This window comes from Aegilops tauschii, chromosome 4 (assembly GCF_002575655.3).
Source record: "Aegilops tauschii subsp. strangulata cultivar AL8/78 chromosome 4, Aet v6.0, whole genome shotgun sequence".
Lineage (NCBI taxonomy): Eukaryota > Viridiplantae > Streptophyta > Magnoliopsida > Poales > Poaceae > Aegilops > Aegilops tauschii.
Window position 1 is genome coordinate 187,031,038 of NC_053038.3, and position 22,198 is coordinate 187,053,235.

Consider the following 22,198-nt stretch of genomic DNA (forward strand, 5'->3'; position numbering starts at 1 on the left):
AAAAATGGCCCCGGGTGCAAATGCACCGGGGAGCCGAATTGATTTTCTGGAAATTCAGCCTCTAGTAGTCACTCACATGTGGTCCTTCCAAACCGGAGACACACTTAGGCTGACTTGCGGGCCCAACGACCGGATCCGCAGCCTTCACACCGCAAACCGAGCCAAACTGCCGCGGTATGGCTTACCATCCTCGCTTGACCCTTTCCGACCTCACCTCTCGCTTTCGCCTCCCGTCGTCGTCGCCTCTTCCTTTCCTCTTTCTTCTTCTTCTTCCCCTCACCGCTTCCGTTCGCATTTCCCTCCATAAAACCCAACCGCGCAACTGCCCACTCGCCCCCCACCCAACGGCCGCGCAGACCAAACCCTCCTCCTTCCCGCCGACGACGCCCTCGCTGCCTCGATGGCGTCCTCCTCCACCGCCTCCTCCTCCGCCCAATTGGGGCTCGGCCTCGGGCTAGGGTTAGGCGCGATGGGTGGCCTGGGGCTCCTCCTCCCCGCCGACCGCGAACACGACCCGGAGCTGGAGCCGTGCTCTCCCCCCAAGGGCGTCCTACGGCTGCGCGGCGCCGTGCAGCACTACGAGTGGGGCAGCCGCGGGGACGCCTCCCTCGTCGCGCGCCTCGCCGGCGAGACAGAGGAGGGCCGCCCCTGCGCCGAGCTCTGGATGGGCACCCACCCGGCTGCCCCGTCGTCGCTAGCATCCGACGACGGCGGCGCGGTCTCGCTCAGGGAGTGGCTGGCGCGCAACCCCGCTGCGCTCCTCGGCCGCGTCGTCACCGCGCGCTGGGACGGCGACCTCCCCTTCCTATTCAAGGTGCTGTCGGTGGCGAAGCCGCTCTCCATCCAGGCGCATCCGGACAGGGAGCTCGCCAGGGCGCTCCACGCGCTGCGCCCTACCACGTACCGCGACGCCAACCACAAGCCTGAAATGGCCGTTGCCGTCACCGAGTTCCGCGCCCTCTGCGGCTTCGTCAGCGTCCAGGTTTGTGCCCCTGCATTCCTTGCGTGCACGCACTGTTGAATCGCTTCTGTGTTGAATGGCCGATTCATTTCCATTTACGCTGATCTGCGATTGTTCTAATGGTTTGGTTGACCTGGAATTATTAATAGGGTCAGCTGATGCGTTGAGTTAGTTACTTAGCGAAGTTTGATGCGGTAGGTGGATTGTTTATTCGACGTGGCAAGCAGATTCCCAATATGATTCCTGATGGGTTGGTGGGATGAGCTGACCAATGTCAAAATACCAAGTGGGGTGTGGATCTGGCTGCTAACGAGTTTGATAATAATAATAGAGATTTGTAACTGTAGAATAGTGTAATTGCTCACTGACAGCCCAACGATCAAGGTCTGATTATTCGCCAAAGTACCATCTGCATTTATGTGAGCAACCCTTGTTTCTTTTTTAGAAATTTTGTCAGAAGAAGAGTTTAAAAACAGAGTATGAACATGCTGGCAAATCACTTGCCTTACATGAGGTACCGTGGTCCTTGTTCAGAAGATAGTGATGGCGTCCAGCAAGTTGTCCTGGATATCCCTCGGCGGCATTGGCATCTTAATTGTTGGCCCCATGCACACATTCTGTCCAAATCACATCCAGCGATGTGGTTGGAAAAGTTCGCTGGTTAGGTAGGTGGCAGGAAATTTATGGATAGTCAAAGCCGCTGTGCAATTGGCGTTGCCTGATGTTTGTTCGACTGAATTTGCTATGTGGCAATAGTTTTTTTTATTGCATACCAGATGGGTAAATAAGGGTTATTAGGATAACTACTAGACTCTTGTAAAATATTTACGGTGAAGTTTAGATTCTTGTTGGCTAAATGGTTAGTGTAGCTAAAGTATTGTAAGAGGCACTCCTCTTTTCTTGACTAATGATTAGATACGTACATTTAGGGAGGGAAGTATGGAGCAGAGAAACCTTTGCTATATTCATTTTGGAAGAACTATCCTGTTTTGTAGAAAGTACAGTTTGCCTCTTTTTAGATACTTCAAATTCTACCTTGCATTGGTTATATTCTTCCAAAAAGGATGCATGGTGTTCCAGATAGCGCAAACACTCGGTTGTTGAAAATGTGGGCTATGTTATTGACTATGAGCTTTTGGAACTGTAAGAAATTAACAGTCGATCATTTTAGAATCAAGTACTGATTTATTCATACTGTGGTCCAGGAGCTCAAGGATGTTTTGAGGACTGTACCTGAGGTTCGAATGTTAGTTGGCAAAGAAGATGTTGTGAAGCTTATGACTGCCAAAGAGCACGATGGAGGTATTGGAGTAAGGTCATATCTGCAATCAGCTTTTACTAAGCTAATGGCAACAAGCAAAGAAGCAGTTGCTGAAGCAATTTCCAAATTAAGGAGTCGCTTGAATGGGGAGATAAAGGTAAATATCTTTGCTGGGTTATTGCCATAGACAATTTCATGTTCATTTGAATTACCTATGATTGTGTTCACTGGGAGGTTGATGTCAGTATCTCTCATTTCCTAGTGCTCTAGTATCTGCAATTGTTTTGTCCATGTTTGTGTATCAACCATAAGCAGCTCCTCCATTTTTTATTTTCTTTCTAAACAATGGTGGAAGTGAAAGTCATAGGAAATGTCTAGGAAAAGCATAGTTGAATGCTGCCTACCAGAGAGTCATGTAGGTCAATCTTGTCGTAGATGACACAGTAATTTTTTGAGACCTACACTTGGCTATTCAATGCTTTCTTACAGTTCCAGTGTCTAAAAATTATTTTAGGCCAACTGTACAGTATAAAAAATATAGTAAATATGAGTAACTGATTTCATTTTTCTATGATATGTCTTTATATATGAAAATTGGTTATTTATGATGTAAGATGATCCCTGTTAAGCATCCATGGCTGAATGGTTAAAGCGACCAACTCATAATTGGTAAATTATTGGTTCAATTCCTGCTGGATGCACACGAACGGGAACGTTCCATAAGTCTATTGAAACTGACTCTCTATCCATGGAATCTCATCCATCATCCATACATAACAAATTGGTATGGTATATTCATACCATAACATAAGAACAATAAGAACTCAAATTCTTATCGACACTGGAACTCAGAGCATAGGAGGGAAAGTAAATTTATGGATGGAACCAAATATGCAGTATTTACAGGAACAAGTCTTGGGAAAGAGTCAATATACTTTTAGTGTTGAATCGGGTTTTACTAAGACAGAAGTAAAACATTGGGTCGAACTCTTCTTTGGTGTAAGGTGGTAGCTGTGAATAGCTGTCGACTACCTGGATAAGGTAGAAGAATAGATCTGAATTTGAATTGTTACTTACTTGTCCTTGAAGACTGTGCACGTATAAACTATGTATGTGCTATGCTATAAATAAGTAAACATGAATTTCGATAGCTGCTTGAGAGTAACATCTCAATGCGCTGAAGGGAATGCATAAGTACCAATATTTATGGAGCTGCCCTGGTGGGAGTAGGATTGCTATAACTACGCACTAGTGTAGTTGATGGTTGTCTGGGTATAATTGAGTTTGCTCTAGGATCCTACCTATGGAATACGTAGACACCAAGCAGCATTCATTTCAACTCAAAAAGATTCTGGAAGTATTAAGCTGGGTATTTAATTTGGAAGGTGATGGTTGTGAATATTAACGATGGGACAATCAAGCTAACTAGGTAGTAATCATCGTTTGGTTGTAGCCACCAAAGCGATATCACTGCTTGCTGAAGCTAATTATTCAGTTATATCGTAGTGGGCAGCCAGCATCATCTGGTAATGCATGTCCCAAGTATTCAGTACAAATTAGGTTGTTGAAAATCTCGCTAAGATACATGCAAGTAGACTGTTAACTTCTGCACTGCTGCTTTCCCTGTGGAGGAGTTTTCCTAATTGAAAATTTTATGAAGTTTTACTTTGCATACATGGAGCCACCATATAATCTGAAAACTATTGCAAGCATAAGATATCTTTGTTATTGGTGTCTTTGTTCTTTTCCTCACAGCACATTGATTCATTTTGTGCTACTTTCATTTTGCTGTCTTGTGTTACTTGAGTCAGGATCATCACACCATTAGGAATATACATATGCAGCTATTGCTGGTTTGAAGAAAAGAGTCAATATGTTTTGGAAAACCTAGTATTTGTAATTCAACTATTTGCACTGATAATGTCTTCTCCCATTCAGATTAGAACCTTTACAGAGAAGGAGCAACTAGTTTTATCACTAGAGCAGCAGTACCCAGGAGATGTTGGCGTTTTATCAGCATTTTTCTTTAACTATGTTAAGCTCAGACCTGGTGAAGCACTTTACATTGGTGCCAACGAACCACATGCATATCTATCAGGAGAGTGTGTTGAATGTATGGCTACCTCAGACAATGTAATTCGTGCTGGTCTGACTCCTAAGTACAAAGATGTCCAAACTCTTTGCTCCATGCTGACATACAAGCAGGTTTGTTTTTTTGTGTTCCTTTCATTTGTACGTCTAGTGTCCTGTTTATAATCTCAATTCTTTTGGCATGCGGTTTCTTTATTTGCCATATTGTGTTCATTTTTGTCAGCATGCAGCTTAGCATCATCTATCGGCAGTCAATAGTGTTTCTGATTATTTTTTGCTGCAGGTTAATTGTAATTGGTTATTTTGTTACATGCTAGTGTGCTAAAATCGGTTGTTTGTAACATAATTTAGCAATTAGAAGTGGTTTTTGAGAACATTTGGAGTTTGATCACATTGAGAAACTTTGGCTGGAATAACCGATGGGCCAATGAGGCTTTTACATATGTTGCTTAAATATTCTCTAAAACACTATGCTTTATTCCCTTAAGTAATACACATTTGATCTTGTGCATGCAGATGTTCCCCGAAATTTTGCAAGGTGTTCTGGTTCAGCCATATGTAATTCGTTATACACCCCCATTCGATGAGTTTGAAGTTGATCGCTACTTACTACCTCAAGGTGAATCGGTTACCATGTTACCAGTGCCTGGCCCATCCATCTTCCTCGTCATGACTGGGGAGGGCGAGATCCAGGCTGATGGCATGCCTGACGAAGGAGTAGCAAAAGAAGGGGATGTTTTCTTTGTGCCGGCACGCACGGAGGTGAAGCTTCACGCTTCTGGCCCTGGGTGCTTGCAGCTGTACAGAGCCGGAGTAAACAGCAGATTCTTCTGTTGACATGGATAACCCTGCAGATGGGTAATTTCAAGGGCCATGGTTGTTCCAAGAGGGATCATCCGGTGTTCGCACTACGTTACCAGGTTTTTACATGCACATCAAGAATACTGAACTTGTTGTAAGGTTAGTTAGCCAAAGTTTATCATAGTGTATAGGCAAGTCGTGAGTTGAGTCCATTCGTTCATATCTTAATCATGTTTACGTATTCATAGGCATCTAATTTTCAGTAAGCTGGGATGAGAAAATGCAGTCTGTAGTTGAGCTTCAACTATATGTGTACATGGAAATTGGGAAGGAAAATGAATGCCTCGTTATCTCGTGCTTAATAGTGTTTGAAAACGTTTCGTGCATGTGTTTGGTCCCAAGAGAGGTCTTTCCCTGCCTCATTGTAAAGGACCGATCTAGTAGATCTCACGAGCAAGTAATAGTTGGGAGGAGGGAGAGGGATAAGAAGGACGATGAAGGAGGACAGCTTCTCGCTTCGCTCGTTTCAGTAACTAGTAATGGTGTACGTGCAACACGTCCAATTCAATTGTACATTGGGGAGCTTTATGCCGTCGTTTTTCACTCTGATTACTCTCTTCTTTCGCTACACGGATGATGCCCAAGGTTTGGCCTTGTTCAAAGGCATGAATCTATTTACTGATCTGTTACAGGGTGCGCTTGCAAGGGGCAACCGAGCAGCGGTTAGAAAAAATGTTCATGAAAAAGTGTGTTCGCACGTGAATGCAAGGGGCAACCGAGCAGCGGTTAGAAAAAATGTTCATGAAAAAGTGTGTTCGAACATGAACATGTCACGTGTACCCTTAAATTGAAGATGATGAATCGCAGCTCACATTGAAGGAGTCTTACTAGAAACGCGATTCGCAAGACAATCGGAGAGAACTTTTGAAGACCCGAAACTTCACACGCTCGAAAAGGACCCCGTTGGGAAGTGCGGCGGCTATGGGCTGCCCTAGGTCGGTCAAGCCGCACCTAGAGCTTCGGGATTCGCAGCGCTCGAACATGAAGAACGAGGGAGGGACAAAACGTTGATGAAAAAAAGGTAGATGCGTTGCGATTGTGTGTTGTTCAATCGACCGTCACCTCTTGTCTATATAAGAGGCTTGTCTATATAAGAGGCGGATGTACTTCCCGTAAAGAAAGGACTTGCCTTACTGTCCAAATCATAAAAAGCTAACCAAACACGGACTGTTCACGATCTCTGGCCCAGATGTCCGGCTAGAGGCCCGGATGATGTGACTAAGCCCAGATTTCTGACAATAGCACATTGATCAGGCTGTAATTTTTGCATACAACCTTGGATTAAGATGATTTTATATCAAAATCAACCATTTTGACGAGACACACAACTTTGATGTTGAACACTTTTTGTTTTTAGGTCAGCTTGAGGGGGTTTACGGCTGTTTTCTAAGTTTGCAGCAGAATCTTTTTTGTTCGGACGTCCGAACTCTTGCCCGGATCGTTCGGCCTCCACCCAGATCATCCGGGACTCCTTCCAGATGATCCGGCTCCACGTTCAACCTTCTGTTGCCCTTCTCGGATGAAGCCCATACGTCTAGGTCGTTCGTCCGGGCACCGGCCGGATGATCCGGATCCCGGCCCAGATGATCTGGCCTAACACTACTGCGGTGACAGTTTTGGCTGTATCTTTTGCATACGACCTTGGATTAAGATGGTTTTATATCAAAATCATATTTTTTTACAAGACAAAGAACTTCGCTGTTGAAACTTTTTTCATCCGAGGCCATCTTAATTGAGCTTTTGGCCATGCAAAAATCTGGTGTCAACACATTGGGGAGCTTTATGCGTCATTTTCCACTTTGATTACTCTCTTCTTTCGCTACACAGATGTTGGCTAAGGTTTTGCCTTGTTAAAAGGAATGAATATATTTACTGATCTGTTACAGGGTGCGTCGCTTGCAAGGGGCAACTGAGCCACAGTTAGAAAAAATGTTCACGAAAAAGTGTGTTCGCACACGAACACGTCACGTCTACCCTCGATGCCGGGGGTGATGCGCCCTGTTCACCACAACCAGAGAGAACTTTTGAAGACCCGAAACCCCACACGCCTGGGAGGGACTCTGTTGGGGAGTGCGGCGGCTATGGGCTACCCTAAGTCGGTCAAGCCGCCATGAGAGCCTCGGGATTCGCAGCTCTCCAACATGAAGAATCATGAAGAACGAGGGAGGGACAAAACGTAGATGAAAAAAAAATGGTAGATGCGTTGCGATTGTGTGTTGTTCAATCGGCGGTCGTCTCCTGTCTATATAAGGGGCGGATGGACTTCCCGTACAAGAAAAGGACTTGCCTTATTGTCCAAATCATAAAAAACTAACCAACACGGACTTTTCACGATCTCTGGCCCGGATGTCCGGCTGGAGGCTCGGATGATGCGGCCAAGCCAAGATTTTTGACAGCAGCATATTGATGAGGCTGTAACTTTTTCATACAACCTTGGATTAAGACGGTTTGCATATCAAAATCAACCATTTTGATGAGACGCATAACTTTGATGTTAAACACTTTTCGATTTGAGATCATCTTGAGGTGGGTTTCGGCTGTTTTATAAAGTCCGCTGCAGGAAAAAAATGTCCGAACGTCCAACCCGGATCACCCGGGACTCCTTCCAGATGTTCCGGCTTCGCGTTCAAACTTCTGTTGCCCTTCTCGGATGAAGCCCGTACGTCCGGGTCGTTCGTCTGGGCTCCAGCCGAATGATCCAGCCAAACACTGTTGCAACGCATAGTTTTGGCCGTATCATTTGCATACGACCTTGGATTAAGACGATTTTTATATCAAAATCATCCGAGTTGTTCCAGTCAGTCCCACCGAGATTCCTAACGTCCATATTTTGAACTGAATCGGTCTCACCGAGTTCTTCTATTCGGTCTGACCGAGTTGGGTCAAATGTGTGTAACGGTTGGATTTTGTGTGGAGGCTATATATACCCCTCCACCCCCTTCTCCATAAGTGAGAGAGCCATTAGAACGTGCCTACACTTTCAGCTTACATTTTCTGAGAGAGAACCACCTACTCATGTGTTGAGATCAAGACATTCCAATCCTACCACAAGATTCTTGATATCTAGCCTTCCCCAAGTTGCTTTCCACTCAAATCATCTTTCCACCATATCCAAATCTATGAGAGAGAGCTGAGTGTTGGGGAGACTATCATTTGAAGCACAAGAGCAAGGAGTTTATCATCAACAAAACATATTTTACCTTTTGGAGCATGGTGTCTCCTAGATTGGTTAGGTGTCACTTGGGAGCCTCTGACAAGATTGTGGAGTTGAACCAAGAAGTTTGTAAGGCCAAGGATATCGCCTACTTCGTGAAGATCTACCCGAGTGAGGCAAGTCTTTCGTGGGCGATGGCCATGGTGGGATAGACAAAGTTGCTTCTTCGTGGATCCTTCATGGGTGAAGCCCTCCGTGGACTCGCGCAACCGTTACACTTCGTGGGTTGAAGTCTCCATCAACGTGGATGTACGATAGCATGACCTATCGGAACCACGCCAAAAATCTCCGTGTCATCATTGTGTTTGCACTCTCCAAAACCTTCCCTTTACTTTCATATGCAAAGTTTTACTTTCCGCTGCTACACTCTTAGAATTACATGCGTAGGTTGATTGCTTGACTTGTGCTAATTGCTAAAATCTGCCCACAACTAAAATTGGGAAAAGGTTAGATTTTTATTTGGTCAAGTAGTCTAATCACCCCCCTCTAGACCTACTTTCGATCCTACAAGTGGTATCAGAGCTTTGGTCTCCATTTTCCTTGATTTCCATAGTTTTGGTGATCATACCCTTGGTTTCACAACCTAGGAGAGTATGTCGTCTAGCGAGGGAAATTACTACCGTAGAGGTCCTTATTTTGATGTTACTAATAGGATGAAAATGCATATTCTTGGTCATAACCCCGCTGTTTTGGGCTATTGTGCGCATTGGCTTGCAAGGTGATTTCTTCGAGGATGGAAAAGAACCGGATCATGAAGCGTCCGCGGAACAAATGAAGATGCTGCAATACAATGCTCAAGCTTGCGATATTCTCTTCAACGGATTGTGCCCTGAAGAATTTAACAAAATCAACCGCATTGAGAATGCAAAGGAAATTTGTGATACTTTGGTTGATATGAAGGAAGGTACCGAGTCCGTCAAGGAGTCCAAATTGGATGTGCTTCAAAGGCAACTTGACAAGTTCAAGATGAAGGATGGTGAAGGAGTCACTGAGATGTACTCTAGGCTTGCTCTCTCACAAATAAGATTGCCGGCTTAGGAAGCGAAGAGATGACTGACAAATCCATCATCAAGAAGATCCTAAGAGCCTTGGATGGAAAATATGATATTGTGTGCACCTTGATCCAAATGATGCCCAATTACAAAGATCTCAAGCCCACGGAAGTCACTGGTAGAATTGTTGCTCATGAGATGTCACTCAAGGATAAGGAAGAGCTCCACAACAAGTCAAGTGGTGCTTACAAAGCTTCAAGTGATGCTCCTACAACATCAAGTGAGAAACAAGTTTCCAGTGAAGAATTGAGCTTAATGGTGAAGAACTTCAACAAGTTCTACAAGAATAGAAGCAAAGAGAGAAGCTCCAAGTCAAGATCCTACAATGATAAAAGATCTTCTAGTTATGATCATAATTGCTACAATTGTGGAAGACCCGGACACTACTCCAATGAGTGTACGACTCCCTACAAGATAAGAGAAGATTCACCAAAAAGGAGAAGTAAAAGAGATGAATCACCACCAAGAGAGAGAAGGAGTAGAGATGATCGTTATGAACGAAGACCCTCTCGTAGAAGCGAGGATTCGGAAAGGATGGACAAGTCATCAAAGAGCTACACAAGAAGAAGACATCAAGCTCATGTTGGTGAATGGGTATCCGGTTCCGACTCCAACAACTACTCCGAGAGAAGTGATAATCCCCAAGTGTAGGGAATCATCGTAGCAATTTCCAAAGGTGGAAGTGATAAGTATGGAGTGTCGAACCCACAAGGAGCTAAAGGTAAGATCAATATTCTCTCAAGCCCTATCTGCCACTGATACGACTCTACGTACACCGAACGTTTGCTTCCAACTAGAAACGAGAAATAAAACTATGTTGTGGGTATGAAGAGGATAACTTTGTATGATATCGGAGAGCTAAAATATAAAAGTAGGTGCTGTTATCATGAAGTTAGAATATATTACTAAATATTATAAATAGCGAGTGTGGAATAATGGTGGATCGGTGTGCGGAATTGTCCTAGGCAATTGTTAACAAGACCAATAGTCGTCATTGCAATTTCATATGAGGGAGAGGCATAAGCTAACATACTTTCTCTACTTGGATCATATGCACTTATGATTGGAACTCTAGCAAGCATCCGCAACTACTAAAGATCATTAAGTGTAACACCCACGATGCGGCTATATCTCCCACGTGTCGAGGCACGACTTAGAGGTATAACCGCATTGTGGTTTTGTCGCAAGAAGGGTCATCTTCACACAATCCCATGTAATGAACAAGAATGGGATAAAGAGTTGGCTTACAATCGCCACTTCACACAATACATGAATAAGTCATACATCATTCAAGATACACACATAGGTTCGACTACGGAACCAAAAGAAAAGAAGACAACCCAACTGCTAGATCCCTGATCGTCCCAACTGGGCTCCACTACTGATCAACAAGAAAAGAACAACACAACGAACAAGATCTTCATCGGGCTCCCACTTGAGCTCAGTTGCGTCACCTGCACTGGTATCATCGGCACCTGCAACTGTTTTGGAAGTATCTGTGAGTCACGAGGACTCAGCAATCTCACACCCGCGAGATCAAGACTATTTAAGCTTAAAGGAAAAGGATGGGGTAATGAGGTGGAGCTGCAGCAAGCACTAGCATATATGGTGGCTAACATACGCAAATAAGAGCGAGAAGAGAAGCAACGGAACGGTCGTGAACTAGCAATGATCAAGAAGTGATCCTGAACTCCTACTTACGTCAAACATAACCCATAAACCGTGTTCACTTCCCGGACTCTGCCGAGAAGAGACCATCACGGCTACACACGCGGTTGATGCGTTTTAATTAAGGTCAAGTGTCAAGTTCTCTACAACCGGATATTAACAAATTCCCATCTGCCTCATAACCGCGGGCACGACTTTCGAAAGATAATACCCTGCAGGGGTGTCCCAACTTAGCCCATTATAAGCTCTCACGGTCAACGAAGGATAAACCTTCTCCCGGAAAGACCCGATCAGTCTCGGAATCCCGGTTTACAAGACATTTCGACAATGGTAAAACAAGACCAGCAAAGCCGCCCGAATGTGCCGACAAATCCCGATAGGAGCTGCACATATCTCGTTCTCAGGGCACACCGGATTGTCCAAGCTTCCGGTAGGCCAGCCCAGAGTTGCCCCTGGTGGCCACCGGCGACTGACGGGTTGGACCAACACTCAGAGGAGCACTGGCCCGGGGGTTTAAAATAAAGATGACCCTTGATTCTGCAGAACCCAAGGGAAAAGGCTTAGGTAGGCAAATGGTAAAACCAAGGTTGGGCCTTGCTGGAGGTGTTTTATTCAAAGCGAACTGTCAAGGGGGTCCCATAAATCACCCAACCGCGTAAGGAACGCAAAATCAAGGAACATAACACCGGTATGACGGAAACTAGGGCGGCAAGAGTGGAACAAAACACCAGGCATAAGGCCGAGCCTTCCACCCTTTACCAAGTATATAGATGCATTAATTAAATAAGAGATATTGTGATATCCCAGCATAAACATAATCCAACATGGAGCAATCTTCATCTTCACCTGCAACTAGCAACGCTATAAGAAGGGGCTGAGCAAAGCGGTAACATAGCCAAACAACGGTTTGCTAGGAAGGGTGAAAAGGTTAGGGGCTGACATGGCAGTATGGGAGGCATGATATAGCAAGTGGTAGGTAGTGCAGCATAGCAATAGAACGAGCAACTAGCAAAGCAAAGATAGAAGTGATTTCGAGGGGTGGTCATCTTGCCTGAGACCCCGCAAGGAAGAAGAACGAGTCCATGAAGAAGACAAGCGGACGGAGTCGAACGAATCCTCACAACTCCGGAACGAAACCGAAGCTAACGAGAGAAGCAACCCGGAAAGAAACAAACAACATAGTAAACAACCACCACATACACATGGCATGATGCAAAACAAATATGATGCATGTCCGGTTTAATGAGGCATGGCATGGCAAAGTGCAACAAACAACACTACAAATTAAGTGGAGCTCAATATGCAACGAGTTGCATATTGACGAAACACCACATCAATTATTTAGTTCTCTCTCGTTATGTACCCAACAATGTTAAATGTTGTTAACCATGGCAAGAGGTGAAGCATAAGGAAACTACCTATTTAAGCAAGTTAAATGAGGCCGGTAACAAACAACAACAATTCCGGAAAATCCTCATGTCCATATATTGGGATTGGTACTGTTCTGCCATAAACGCAATTTTAATATTGTTAAACAGCAAAATGAAGTGCACCATGTTAATCTATGCATTTTTCTACCCCATTTACATATGAAGTTTATTAAAATCCGAGTTACGGTTATTTAGTTATGAATTAAAGCATTTTAGCATGGCATTATGCAAAATAAACACAAACATCACGTTAAACATTTTATCATGGGATGAAAGTGGCATATTATTAATCTACACAAAATTCTAAGTGTTTTTCATATATAGTTTGTTTTAATCCGATGCACGGTTGTGGAGTTATTAAATGCATGAAGAACATGGGTTTTTCTGTAAAACAGCAACTACTCAGTTAATTAGCAAATTCGTCCATGAAAAAAAACAATGTCTCGGGCCAAAACTGGCTAGCCCAACAGTGCACAGTGGGGGTTAGGGCGGCTGCTCACAGTGGGCTGGCAGAGCTGGGTTCGCGCGGATGGGCCGAGGGGAGGCTGGGCCTTGGCGCTGTGGATGAGGCCCAAGCGCGTGGAGTGAAAGCGGTCAACGCGTGAGGCGCGCATGCGGGCGGATCGAGCAGGCAGCAGCGCTGCTCGTCCTCCTTGGCCGAGGACCAGGCGAAACAGGGGATGACGGGCGGACTTGGCGCGGAGGAAGGAGGTCCGGCGGGGGCGCGGGTCTCCAGGGCGTCGGATCCGGCCGGGGGGGGGGAGCCCATCTCTGATGATGGTGGCGCCGGCTGGTGCTCCTGTTCGAGGCAAGGACAGAGAGAGAGATATTCAGAGAACCAGAACGGAAAGGGGAAGAAGAGAGAAGGCGAGGGCGACGGGCGCGCGATGGCCTGAGGAGAACCCACGGTTCGGCAGCGAGGAGGCCAGGAGAAGAGCGGGTCCGGCGGCATCGGATCAAGGCGGAGATGAAGTGGGGCGGCCGCGCGGACGGACGGCAGCGGAGGCAGGAGCTCCATGGGCGGCGGCACTGGGTTGCTGCGGAGGAAGGCGGCTGTGGCGAGGCGCACCGGCGACGGGGCGGCGGCGAAGGTCGGCGCCGGAGTTGGAGAGGAGGCGGGCGGCTCGGCGGAAGACGGGGAGGCGCGGGGAGCAGAGGGGCGGCCTGGAGTCGAGGTCATGGTCACGGAAGCCTCGGGCGAGCTCCTCTTGCGCTCGAGGATGGAGGCTGCTGCCTCGGTCCTATCCGGATCGAGCGGGCTGGCTGGATCCGTGCAGGGGCCCGAGGAAGGAGATGGCCAAGGCGCTCGGAGCAGAGGAGGCGCTTGGGACAGGAGCTGGCTGCGGGAGGAGCGGGAGAGGAGGAGCTCCTCTGGTTGGCCGGGTGGATCGAGGGGAGGCCTCGGGTGCCAGTTGGTTAGGAGAGAGGATCAGGAGGGATCCCGAGGAGGAAGATTGGACAAAGTGGCGGCGGCGGGCACGAAATGGATGGATGGGACAGGATCCCTAGTATCTAGGGTTGCCCACTATTTATATAGGTAGGGGATAGCTTAGGGGTATCCGGTCCCTCCGTTCATCATCGGACGGTCCGGGAAAATTAGGTTAGGGAGCTCAATTAAGAAAACGGAGATGTTTTGTAGATGTTTGGGGATGATTTGTATGCAACGGTGATGACTGAACGGTTCGAGTTCGGGACAGTTTCGGAAGCGCACACGAGGGGCTCGGTGGTTGTGCAGAGAGGGTCAAACGGTCAGACAAGAGAGAATTGAAAATCCGGTTAGACTCAGAATGGTCAACGAACGCAACAGAGAAAAGCGAGGAGCGGCAACTACGAGCGGATGCAAGTTTTAAAAACAACGACGGCAACGAGGTGCCGACGCAATGCGGATGATGCGATGATGAATGCAACAAACAAATAAATACACACAACGATAACGAAAAAGATGGAAGGCGTCTGGAGCATCGGTCTCGGGGCGTTACAACACTCCACCACTACAAGAGGATCTCGTCCCGAGATCTAGGATTGCACCGGAGAGAAACGGAAGAGGAAGAGAAGAGGTAAAACTAAGTTGCTTCATTGACAAAAGAGTGAAACCAAAGAACCTTGAGAGGTTGAACAAATCGAAAGAAATGACACAACGGAGATAAGTGAATTGAGAGCACTCCGTAGTAAACGGAAAACAAGGAACACCATGTGAACTTTGGAGTTTGCAAAGCTATGAATGACGAGAACAATGGACGAGAAATACATGCAAGCACTTCGGTTGAAACGAGATGTACAAGGAACGATAATGATCAAATACGATAACGCTCCGGTTGGAAAATGGAAGGGGGGGTACAATATGGACTTGGCAAAATGAAAGCACTTGGATGAGACTCCGGTTAGAAGAGGAATGATAGACACCAACACTCCGGTTAAAACAAGATAAAGAAGGAATGAGAATGATATAATTTGGGCAGCACTCCGACTGAAAATGGAAGGAATTGAACATGATCTTGACAAGATGAGAGGATACTCGATGAAATTAACAACACACTGCCTCCGGGACTAAAGAAAGAATGGCACAAGGGGTAAGAAAGATTTCAGACAACACTCCGGTTGAGAAGGGAGGCAAAACTTGCCAGAATGGGAAGAACTTGAAAAGAGGGCACGGCACTCCGGTTGGAAATTGATAAGCACGAAAAGAACACAGTCCTCACAAACCGAGAAGATGAGTGAAGAGAGCAACATCACAATGCCTCCGAAAGAAAAATAGAAGATAGATCATTGGAATAAAGAATGGAGAAGAAAATGACAACTTCCACCACAAATGAGCTTGGAAAGCATCCTTCCAAGAAGGTTATAACGGAGTTGTTTGGAAAACCCAACAACAAAAGAACAAGCTAGTAGTGGGCTTATGGACCACATCTCAAAATTATGAGGTGACGAACGGCCACTAAAGGAAGCCAATGGTTTGAGTGAGAGCACCAAGGTGATGAAAAGCTTTTTTCACCAAGAGGATAGGAGAAAACTTGGATCATTGATAAGCACCACAAATAGCTACATTCCTTAGGGAAGGCTTTAGGTGAAACATGACACAAGATAACTCCAACAAAGAGATTGGTGGATTTAAAATATCTCATTCTTGACAATCATGTGAAACAAGAAACGCGAACTCAAATTGTCAAGAATGACATAACACCACCTCAAAATATAGGGTAGAACGAATTGCACTTTAGAATGCAAGATGAAAAATGCTTGAACTCCGCAAAAACAAAACATGTGTTGAGCACCATGTTCTTTTTTTAGAGTATAGCTTGACGGATCTTAACTTCGAGAAAATCTTGAAGAACAATTGAATAATGAAAAGAATCCCTGAAGAACCACCATGTAGAGCCTCCATGAAGAACTCCGGTAATAAAAGAATGATCAAACAAAATGGAAAGTTGAAAAGAACTCCAGGAGAAGCCTTGCAATGATTAGATGAAGCTTTGAAATGATATAACCGAGAAAACTTGGAACTCCGGAAAGAAAAGATGAACAACTTGGAGCCGAGAATTTGATATCATGAACGAACTCCAAAAGCAAGGATTAAACACTTGGATGAAACAAGAATAAGAATTACATTATGCTCATCCTTCACCAATTAATTGATGACAAGCAATGGATTTGTCATACTACTTATCCCCGTAGAAAGGATTAAGATAGACATAGCGCAAACTTGGGAAGGTCTTCATCGAACCACCGGTAGGATTGAAACAACGAATAAATTGATATGATAACGAAGGAAGAGAAATCTTGAACGAACCACCGCGAGAATTGAAAACAATTGAAGAAAAGAGGACGAAACACCGTAAGAATTAAAGAACGCGCGAAAATACTCGAGGGAAATTAGATACAAGAGAACGAATAGATCACGAGCTGACTAGAGGATATTTGAGTGATGCACCGGTATGATTTGGAGAACGAGAGCTGAAAGCTTGAATGAATAATTCTGAGATGATGGGCTCCGGAGAATCAAACCGAAAAGACTTTCTGAAATACTCCGGGTGGGTGAAAAGAATTCTCACAATCAAAACAATTATGAGAGGATGGCATAATCTAGAACTATGAATCTTCAAGAGAACGGATCAAGATTTAGGAGAAATTCTTCTTCGGTCTTCAAATGTGGAGAATGATGATGAGAAACACCACCATGAATTATTGAGGTACTCCGGGATGAAAAATTAGAAAGGTTGAACCAACGATGAAAAGAATTTGAAAGATCTTGGAGAAAGAAATCTGACCGATGTTAAATCATTCTTACGTAAAACTTTGCAATGAATTTGAGAATAACTCCGGAAAGAATTAGAAGAGTTAGGTAAGATCTTGGAAAAAGACCTGTGGGTTAGGGCCCACTCAAAAGAAACACCGTTGGAAAGATTGCTTGAAAGATAGAATACACCGGTTGAATTAAATGGCTTTAATGAGATAAGAACCTCAAAATAGCTTGAACAGATTGATAATGGAGACACAAATCTTCTGAGATATCTTGTACACTCTGGAACAATTGAATAGCAAGCGGGGAATGATTAAGAGTTGCACCGGCATGAGAAAACATTTGAAACGAGGAAAGGACATGATCGACAAAGCTTGAATTGAATCCACCGGAGAAGAAAAAGAACGAAGAATAATAAACTTGAAGAACATCTTCATGAGAACCACCGGGTAAGAACATTGATTGAAAAGAATGAAGGGACTTCACGTGAATAAAATGGATACTTGGTTAATTCATCTGAGTCCTTGAAGAAAGAGGGTGGGAGGGCGGGAAAACAAAGGCAACTTGGGATGAATGAAACAGACATCATTGAGAGAACTTAGAATTGATCTTGTGGATGGGGAGAATGATGGGATCATCTTGAAGAGAAGCACTCCGGTTGGAAAAGAATTAACATGACGACCTCGATGATCAAGAAGGATTATCATCCACATAGAAATATGAGAACACCACTCAGAATAAGGTATGGAATCAACACTTGTCATTGAAGCAACTCGAATACCACAAATAAAACAAAACAAAGGATTTGGCTTGCAGAATAAGCCGGAACAAACATATGATAGATATTTCATCCGAAGTTTTCGTGGTGGGGCCCACACGGGCTCAACCGTACAGCACCATCATGTACAAGGCTGTGCACATGACATACGAAGCGTCCCCGAGTCGGCATAGCCATGGACTCTTTAAGACACTACGAGACCACTGTAAAATCAACCGTGTACAGGCGGACCACTAGACGTCGAACCCCAATCTCATATCATGCGTCTGTCGGAAAGATATCCTAAGGCTACTTGAATTCCCACTTATAAACTCCCGAAACTTTCTGGTTATGCAATCTGGTGTTGGGGATACAGGGGACACAAAATATATCACCCAAACTAACAATACCTAGATCCAGCTGTATCCATCCTTCAACACATAACCAAGAAACCTTCGGAAATCATTTACCTCAACCTTCGAAAAACATCCGTTATACAAGTTATGGCAATACTCCCGAACTCCCGCCCCAGTACTGGGTGGCGTCGAGGTGATCTCACCAACAACTGCATAAAAGAGATTTCGATGTCGGCGAAACTCAGGTATTCCAGAACTGCAACGATAAAATTGTGACGACAACACCTCGGAGCTCAACTCCCCAGGACACTGCCACAACCCCTAAATGTCAGGAGGCACCAAGAACAATGTTCTCGTCACAAAACCATCGGAACGATTCCAAGATACCCGCGTGATCCTAAAAAAAATTGAGTGAAATTTGAGGAGAGAAAAGTCAAAACTTCTACGTCAGGAGGCCTCACCAGAGCGACGAAGGGACTGAGGAGTAAAAAGAATCCTACTCTCCGATATATATAATCCTAAGACTCAAAACATTTTTGTTCTAGACTCAACAACGCCAGCGATTCGATCAAGCAGGGGGCTCCTAAGTCGGGGATGGCTCTGATTACCAACTTGTAACACCCACGATGCGGCTATATCTCCCACGTGTCGAGGCACGACTTAGAGGCATAACCGCATTGTGGTTTTGTCGCAAGAAGGGTCATCTTCACACAATCCCATGTAATGAACAAGAATGGGATAAAGAGTTGGCTTACAATCGCCACTTCACACAATACATGAATAAGTCATACATCATTCAAGATACACACATAGGTTCGACTACGGAACCAAAAGAAAAGAAGACAACCCAACTGCTAGATCCCTGATCGTCCCAACTGGGCTCCACTACTGATCAACAAGAAAAGAACAACACAATGAACAAGATCTTCATCGGGCTCCCACTTGAGCTCAGTTGCGTCACCTGCACTGGTATCATCGGCACCTGCAACTGTTTTGGAAGTATCTGTGAGTCACGAGGACTCAGCAATCTCACACCCGCGAGATCAAGACTATTTAAGCTTAAAGGAAAAGGATGGGGTAATGAGGTGGAGCTGCAGCAAGCACTAGCATATATGGTGGCTAACATACGCAAATAAGAGCGAGAAGAGAAGCAACGGAACGGTCGTGAACTAGCAATGATCAAGAAGTGATCCTGAACTCCTACTTACGTCAAACATAACCCAGAAACCGTGTTCACTTCCCGGACTCCGCCGAGAAGAGACCATCACGGCTACACACGCGGTTGATGCGTTCTAATTAAGGTCAAGTTCTCTACAACCGGATATTAACAAATTCCCATCTGCCTCATAACCGCGGGCACGGCTTTCGAAAGATAATACCATGCAGGGGTGTCCCAACTTAGCCCACTATAAGCTCTCACGGTCAACGAAGGATAAACCTTCTCCCGGAAAGACCCGATCAGTCTCGGAATCCCGGTTTACAAGACATTTCGACAATGGTAAAACAAGACCAGCAAAGCCGCCCGAATGTGCCGACAAATCCCGATAGGAGCTGCACATATCTCGTTCTCAGGGCACACCGGATTGTCCAAGCTTCCGGTAGGCCAGCCCAGAGTTGCCCCTGGTGGCCACCGGCGACTGACGGGTTGGACCAACACTCAGAGGAGCACTGGCCCGGGGGTTTAAAATAAAGATGACCCTTGATTCTGCAGAACCCAAGGGAAAAGGCTTAGGTAGGCAAATGGTAAAACCAAGGTTGGGCCTTGCTGGAGGTGTTTTATTCAAAGCGAACTGTCAAGGGGGTCCCATAAATCACCCAACCGCGTAAGGAACGCAAAATCAAGGAACATAACACCGGTATGACGGAAACTAGGGCGGCAAGAGTGGAACAAAACACCAGGCATAAGGCCGAGCCTTCCACCCTTTACCAAGTATATAGATGCATTAATTAAATAAGAGATATTGTGATATCCCAGCATAAACATAATCCAACATGGAGCAATCTTCATCTTCACCTGCAACTAGCAACGCTATAAGAAGGGGCTGAGCAAAGCGGTAACATAGCCAAACAACGGTTTGCTAGGAAGGGTGAAAAGGTTAGGGGCTGACATGGCAGTATGGGAGGCATGATATAGCAAGTGGTAGGTAGTGCAGCATAGCAATAGAACGAGCAACTAGCAAAGCAAAGATAGAAGTGATTTCGAGGGGTGGTCATCTTGCCTGAGACCCCGCAAGGAAGAAGAACGAGTCCATGAAGAAGACAAGCGGACGGAGTCGAACGAATCCTCACAACTCCGGAACGAAACCGAAGCTAACGAGAGAAGCAACCCGGAAAGAAACAAACAACATAGTAAACAACCACCACATACACATGGCATGATGCAAAACAAATATGATGCATGTCCGGTTTAATGAGGCATGGCATGGCAAAGTGCAACAAACAACACTACAAATTAAGTGGAGCTCAATATGCAACGAGTTGCATATTGACGAAACACCACATCAATTATTTAGTTCTCTCTCGTTATGTACCCAACAATGTTAAATGTTGTTAACCATGGCAAGAGGTGAAGCATAAGGAAACTACCTATTTAAGCAAGTTAAATGAGGCCGGTAACAAACAACAACAATTCCGGAAAATCCTCATGTCCATATATTGGGATTGGTACTGTTCTGCCATAAACGCAATTTTAATATTGTTAAACAGCAAAATGAAGTGCACCATGTTAATCTATGCATTTTTCTACCCCATTTACATATGAAGTTTATTAAAATCCGAGTTACGGTTATTTAGTTATGAATTAAAGCATTTTAGCATGGCATTATGCAAAATAAACACAAACATCACGTTAAACATTTTATCATGGGATGAAAGTGGCATATTATTAATCTACACAAAATTCTAAGTGTTTTTCATATATAGTTTGTTTTAATCCGATGCACGGTTGTGGAGTTATTAAATGCATGAAGAACATGGGTTTTTCTGTAAAACAGCAACTACTCAGTTAATTAGCAAATTCGTCCATGAAAAAAAACAATGTCTCGGGCCAAAACTGGCTAGCCCAACAGTGCACAGTGGGGGTTAGGGCGGCTGCTCACAGTGGGCTGGCAGAGCTGGGTTCGCGCGGATGGGCCGAGGGGAGGCTGGGCCTTGGCGCTGTGGATGAGGCCCAAGCGCGTGGAGTGAAAGCGGTCAACGCGTGAGGCGCGCATGCGGGCGGATCGAGCAGGCAGCAGTGCTGCTCGTCCTCCTTGGCCGAGGACCAGGCGAAACAGGGGATGACGGGCGGACTTGGCGCGGAGGAAGGAGGTCCGGCGGGGGCGCGGGTCTCCAGGGCGTCGGATCCGGCCGGGGGGGGGGGGGAGCCCATCTCTGATGATGGTGGCGCCGGCTGGTGCTCCTGTTCGAGGCAAGGACAGAGAGAGAGATATTCAGAGAACCAGAACGGAAAGGGGAAGAAGAGAGAAGGCGAGGGCGACGGGCGCGCGATGGCCTGAGGAGAACCCACGGTTCGGCAGCGAGGAGGCCAGGAAAAGAGCGGGTCCGGCGGCATCGGATCAAGGCGGAGATGAAGTGGGGCGGCCGCGCGGACGGACGGCAGCGGAGGCAGGAGCTCCATGGGCGGCGGCACTGGGTTGCTGCGGAGGAAGGTGGCTGTGGCGAGGCGCACCGGCGACGGGGCGGCGGCGAAGGTCGGCGCCGGAGTTGGAGAGGAGGCGGGCGGCTCGGCGGAAGACGGGGAGGCGCGGGGAGCAGAGGGGCGGCCTGGAGTCGAGGTCATGGTCACGGAAGCCTCGGGCGAGCTCCTCTCGCGCTCGAGGACGGAGGCTGCTGCCTCGGTCCTATCCGGATCGAGCGGGCTGGCTGGATCCGTGCAGGGGCCCGAGGAAGGAGATGGCCAAGGCGCTCGGAGCAGAGGAGGCGCTTGGGACAGGAGCTGGCTGCGGGAGGAGCGGGAGAGGAGGAGCTCCTCTGGTTGGCCGGGTGGATCGAGGGGAGGCCTCGGGTGTCAGTTGGTTAGGAGAGAGGATCAGGAGGGATCCCGAGGAGGAAGATTGGACAGAGTGGCGGCGGCGGGCACGAAATGGATGGATGGGACAGGATCCCTAGTATCTAGGGTTGCCCACTATTTATATAGGTAGGGGATAGCTTAGGGGTATCCGGTCCCTCCGTTCATCATCGGACGGTCCGGGAAAATTAGGTTAGGGAGCTCAATTAAGAAAACGGAGATGTTTTGTAGATGTTTGGGGATGATTTGTATGCAACGGTGATGACTGAACGGTTCGAGTTCGGGACAGTTTCGGAAGCGC

General features: G+C 46.1%; 1 protein-coding gene, 1 long non-coding RNA gene and 1 other non-coding gene across 3 annotated transcripts; 1 reads left to right on the plus strand and 2 right to left on the minus strand.

Moving 5' to 3' along the window:
- Window positions 1-235: 235 nt before the first annotated feature.
- Window positions 236-5,476, plus strand: LOC109770599 (mannose-6-phosphate isomerase 1). Its single transcript, XM_020329312.4, has 4 exons — window positions 236-982; window positions 2,167-2,379; window positions 4,161-4,427; window positions 4,830-5,476. The coding sequence occupies exons 1-4, from the start codon at window positions 401-403 to the stop codon at window positions 5,148-5,150; spliced, it is 1,383 nt and encodes a 460-aa protein (XP_020184901.1). The 5' UTR covers window positions 236-400; the 3' UTR covers window positions 5,151-5,476.
- A 5,196-nt stretch (window positions 5,477-10,672) lies between these two features.
- On the minus strand, window positions 10,673-14,024 carry LOC109766201 (uncharacterized). The gene is made up of 2 exons (XR_012181747.1): window positions 13,039-14,024; window positions 10,673-12,250 (listed from the first exon to the last, which is right to left on the minus strand). It is a non-coding gene; the product is annotated as an uncharacterized lncRNA (long non-coding RNA).
- Window positions 14,025-19,326: 5,302 nt separating this feature from the next.
- LOC109770600 (uncharacterized) lies at window positions 19,327-21,979 on the minus strand. Its single transcript, XR_012181748.1, has 3 exons — window positions 21,393-21,979; window positions 20,987-21,288; window positions 19,327-20,198 (listed from the first exon to the last, which is right to left on the minus strand). It is a non-coding gene; the product is annotated as an uncharacterized protein (transcript).
- Between the last annotated feature and the right edge of the window lie 219 nt (window positions 21,980-22,198).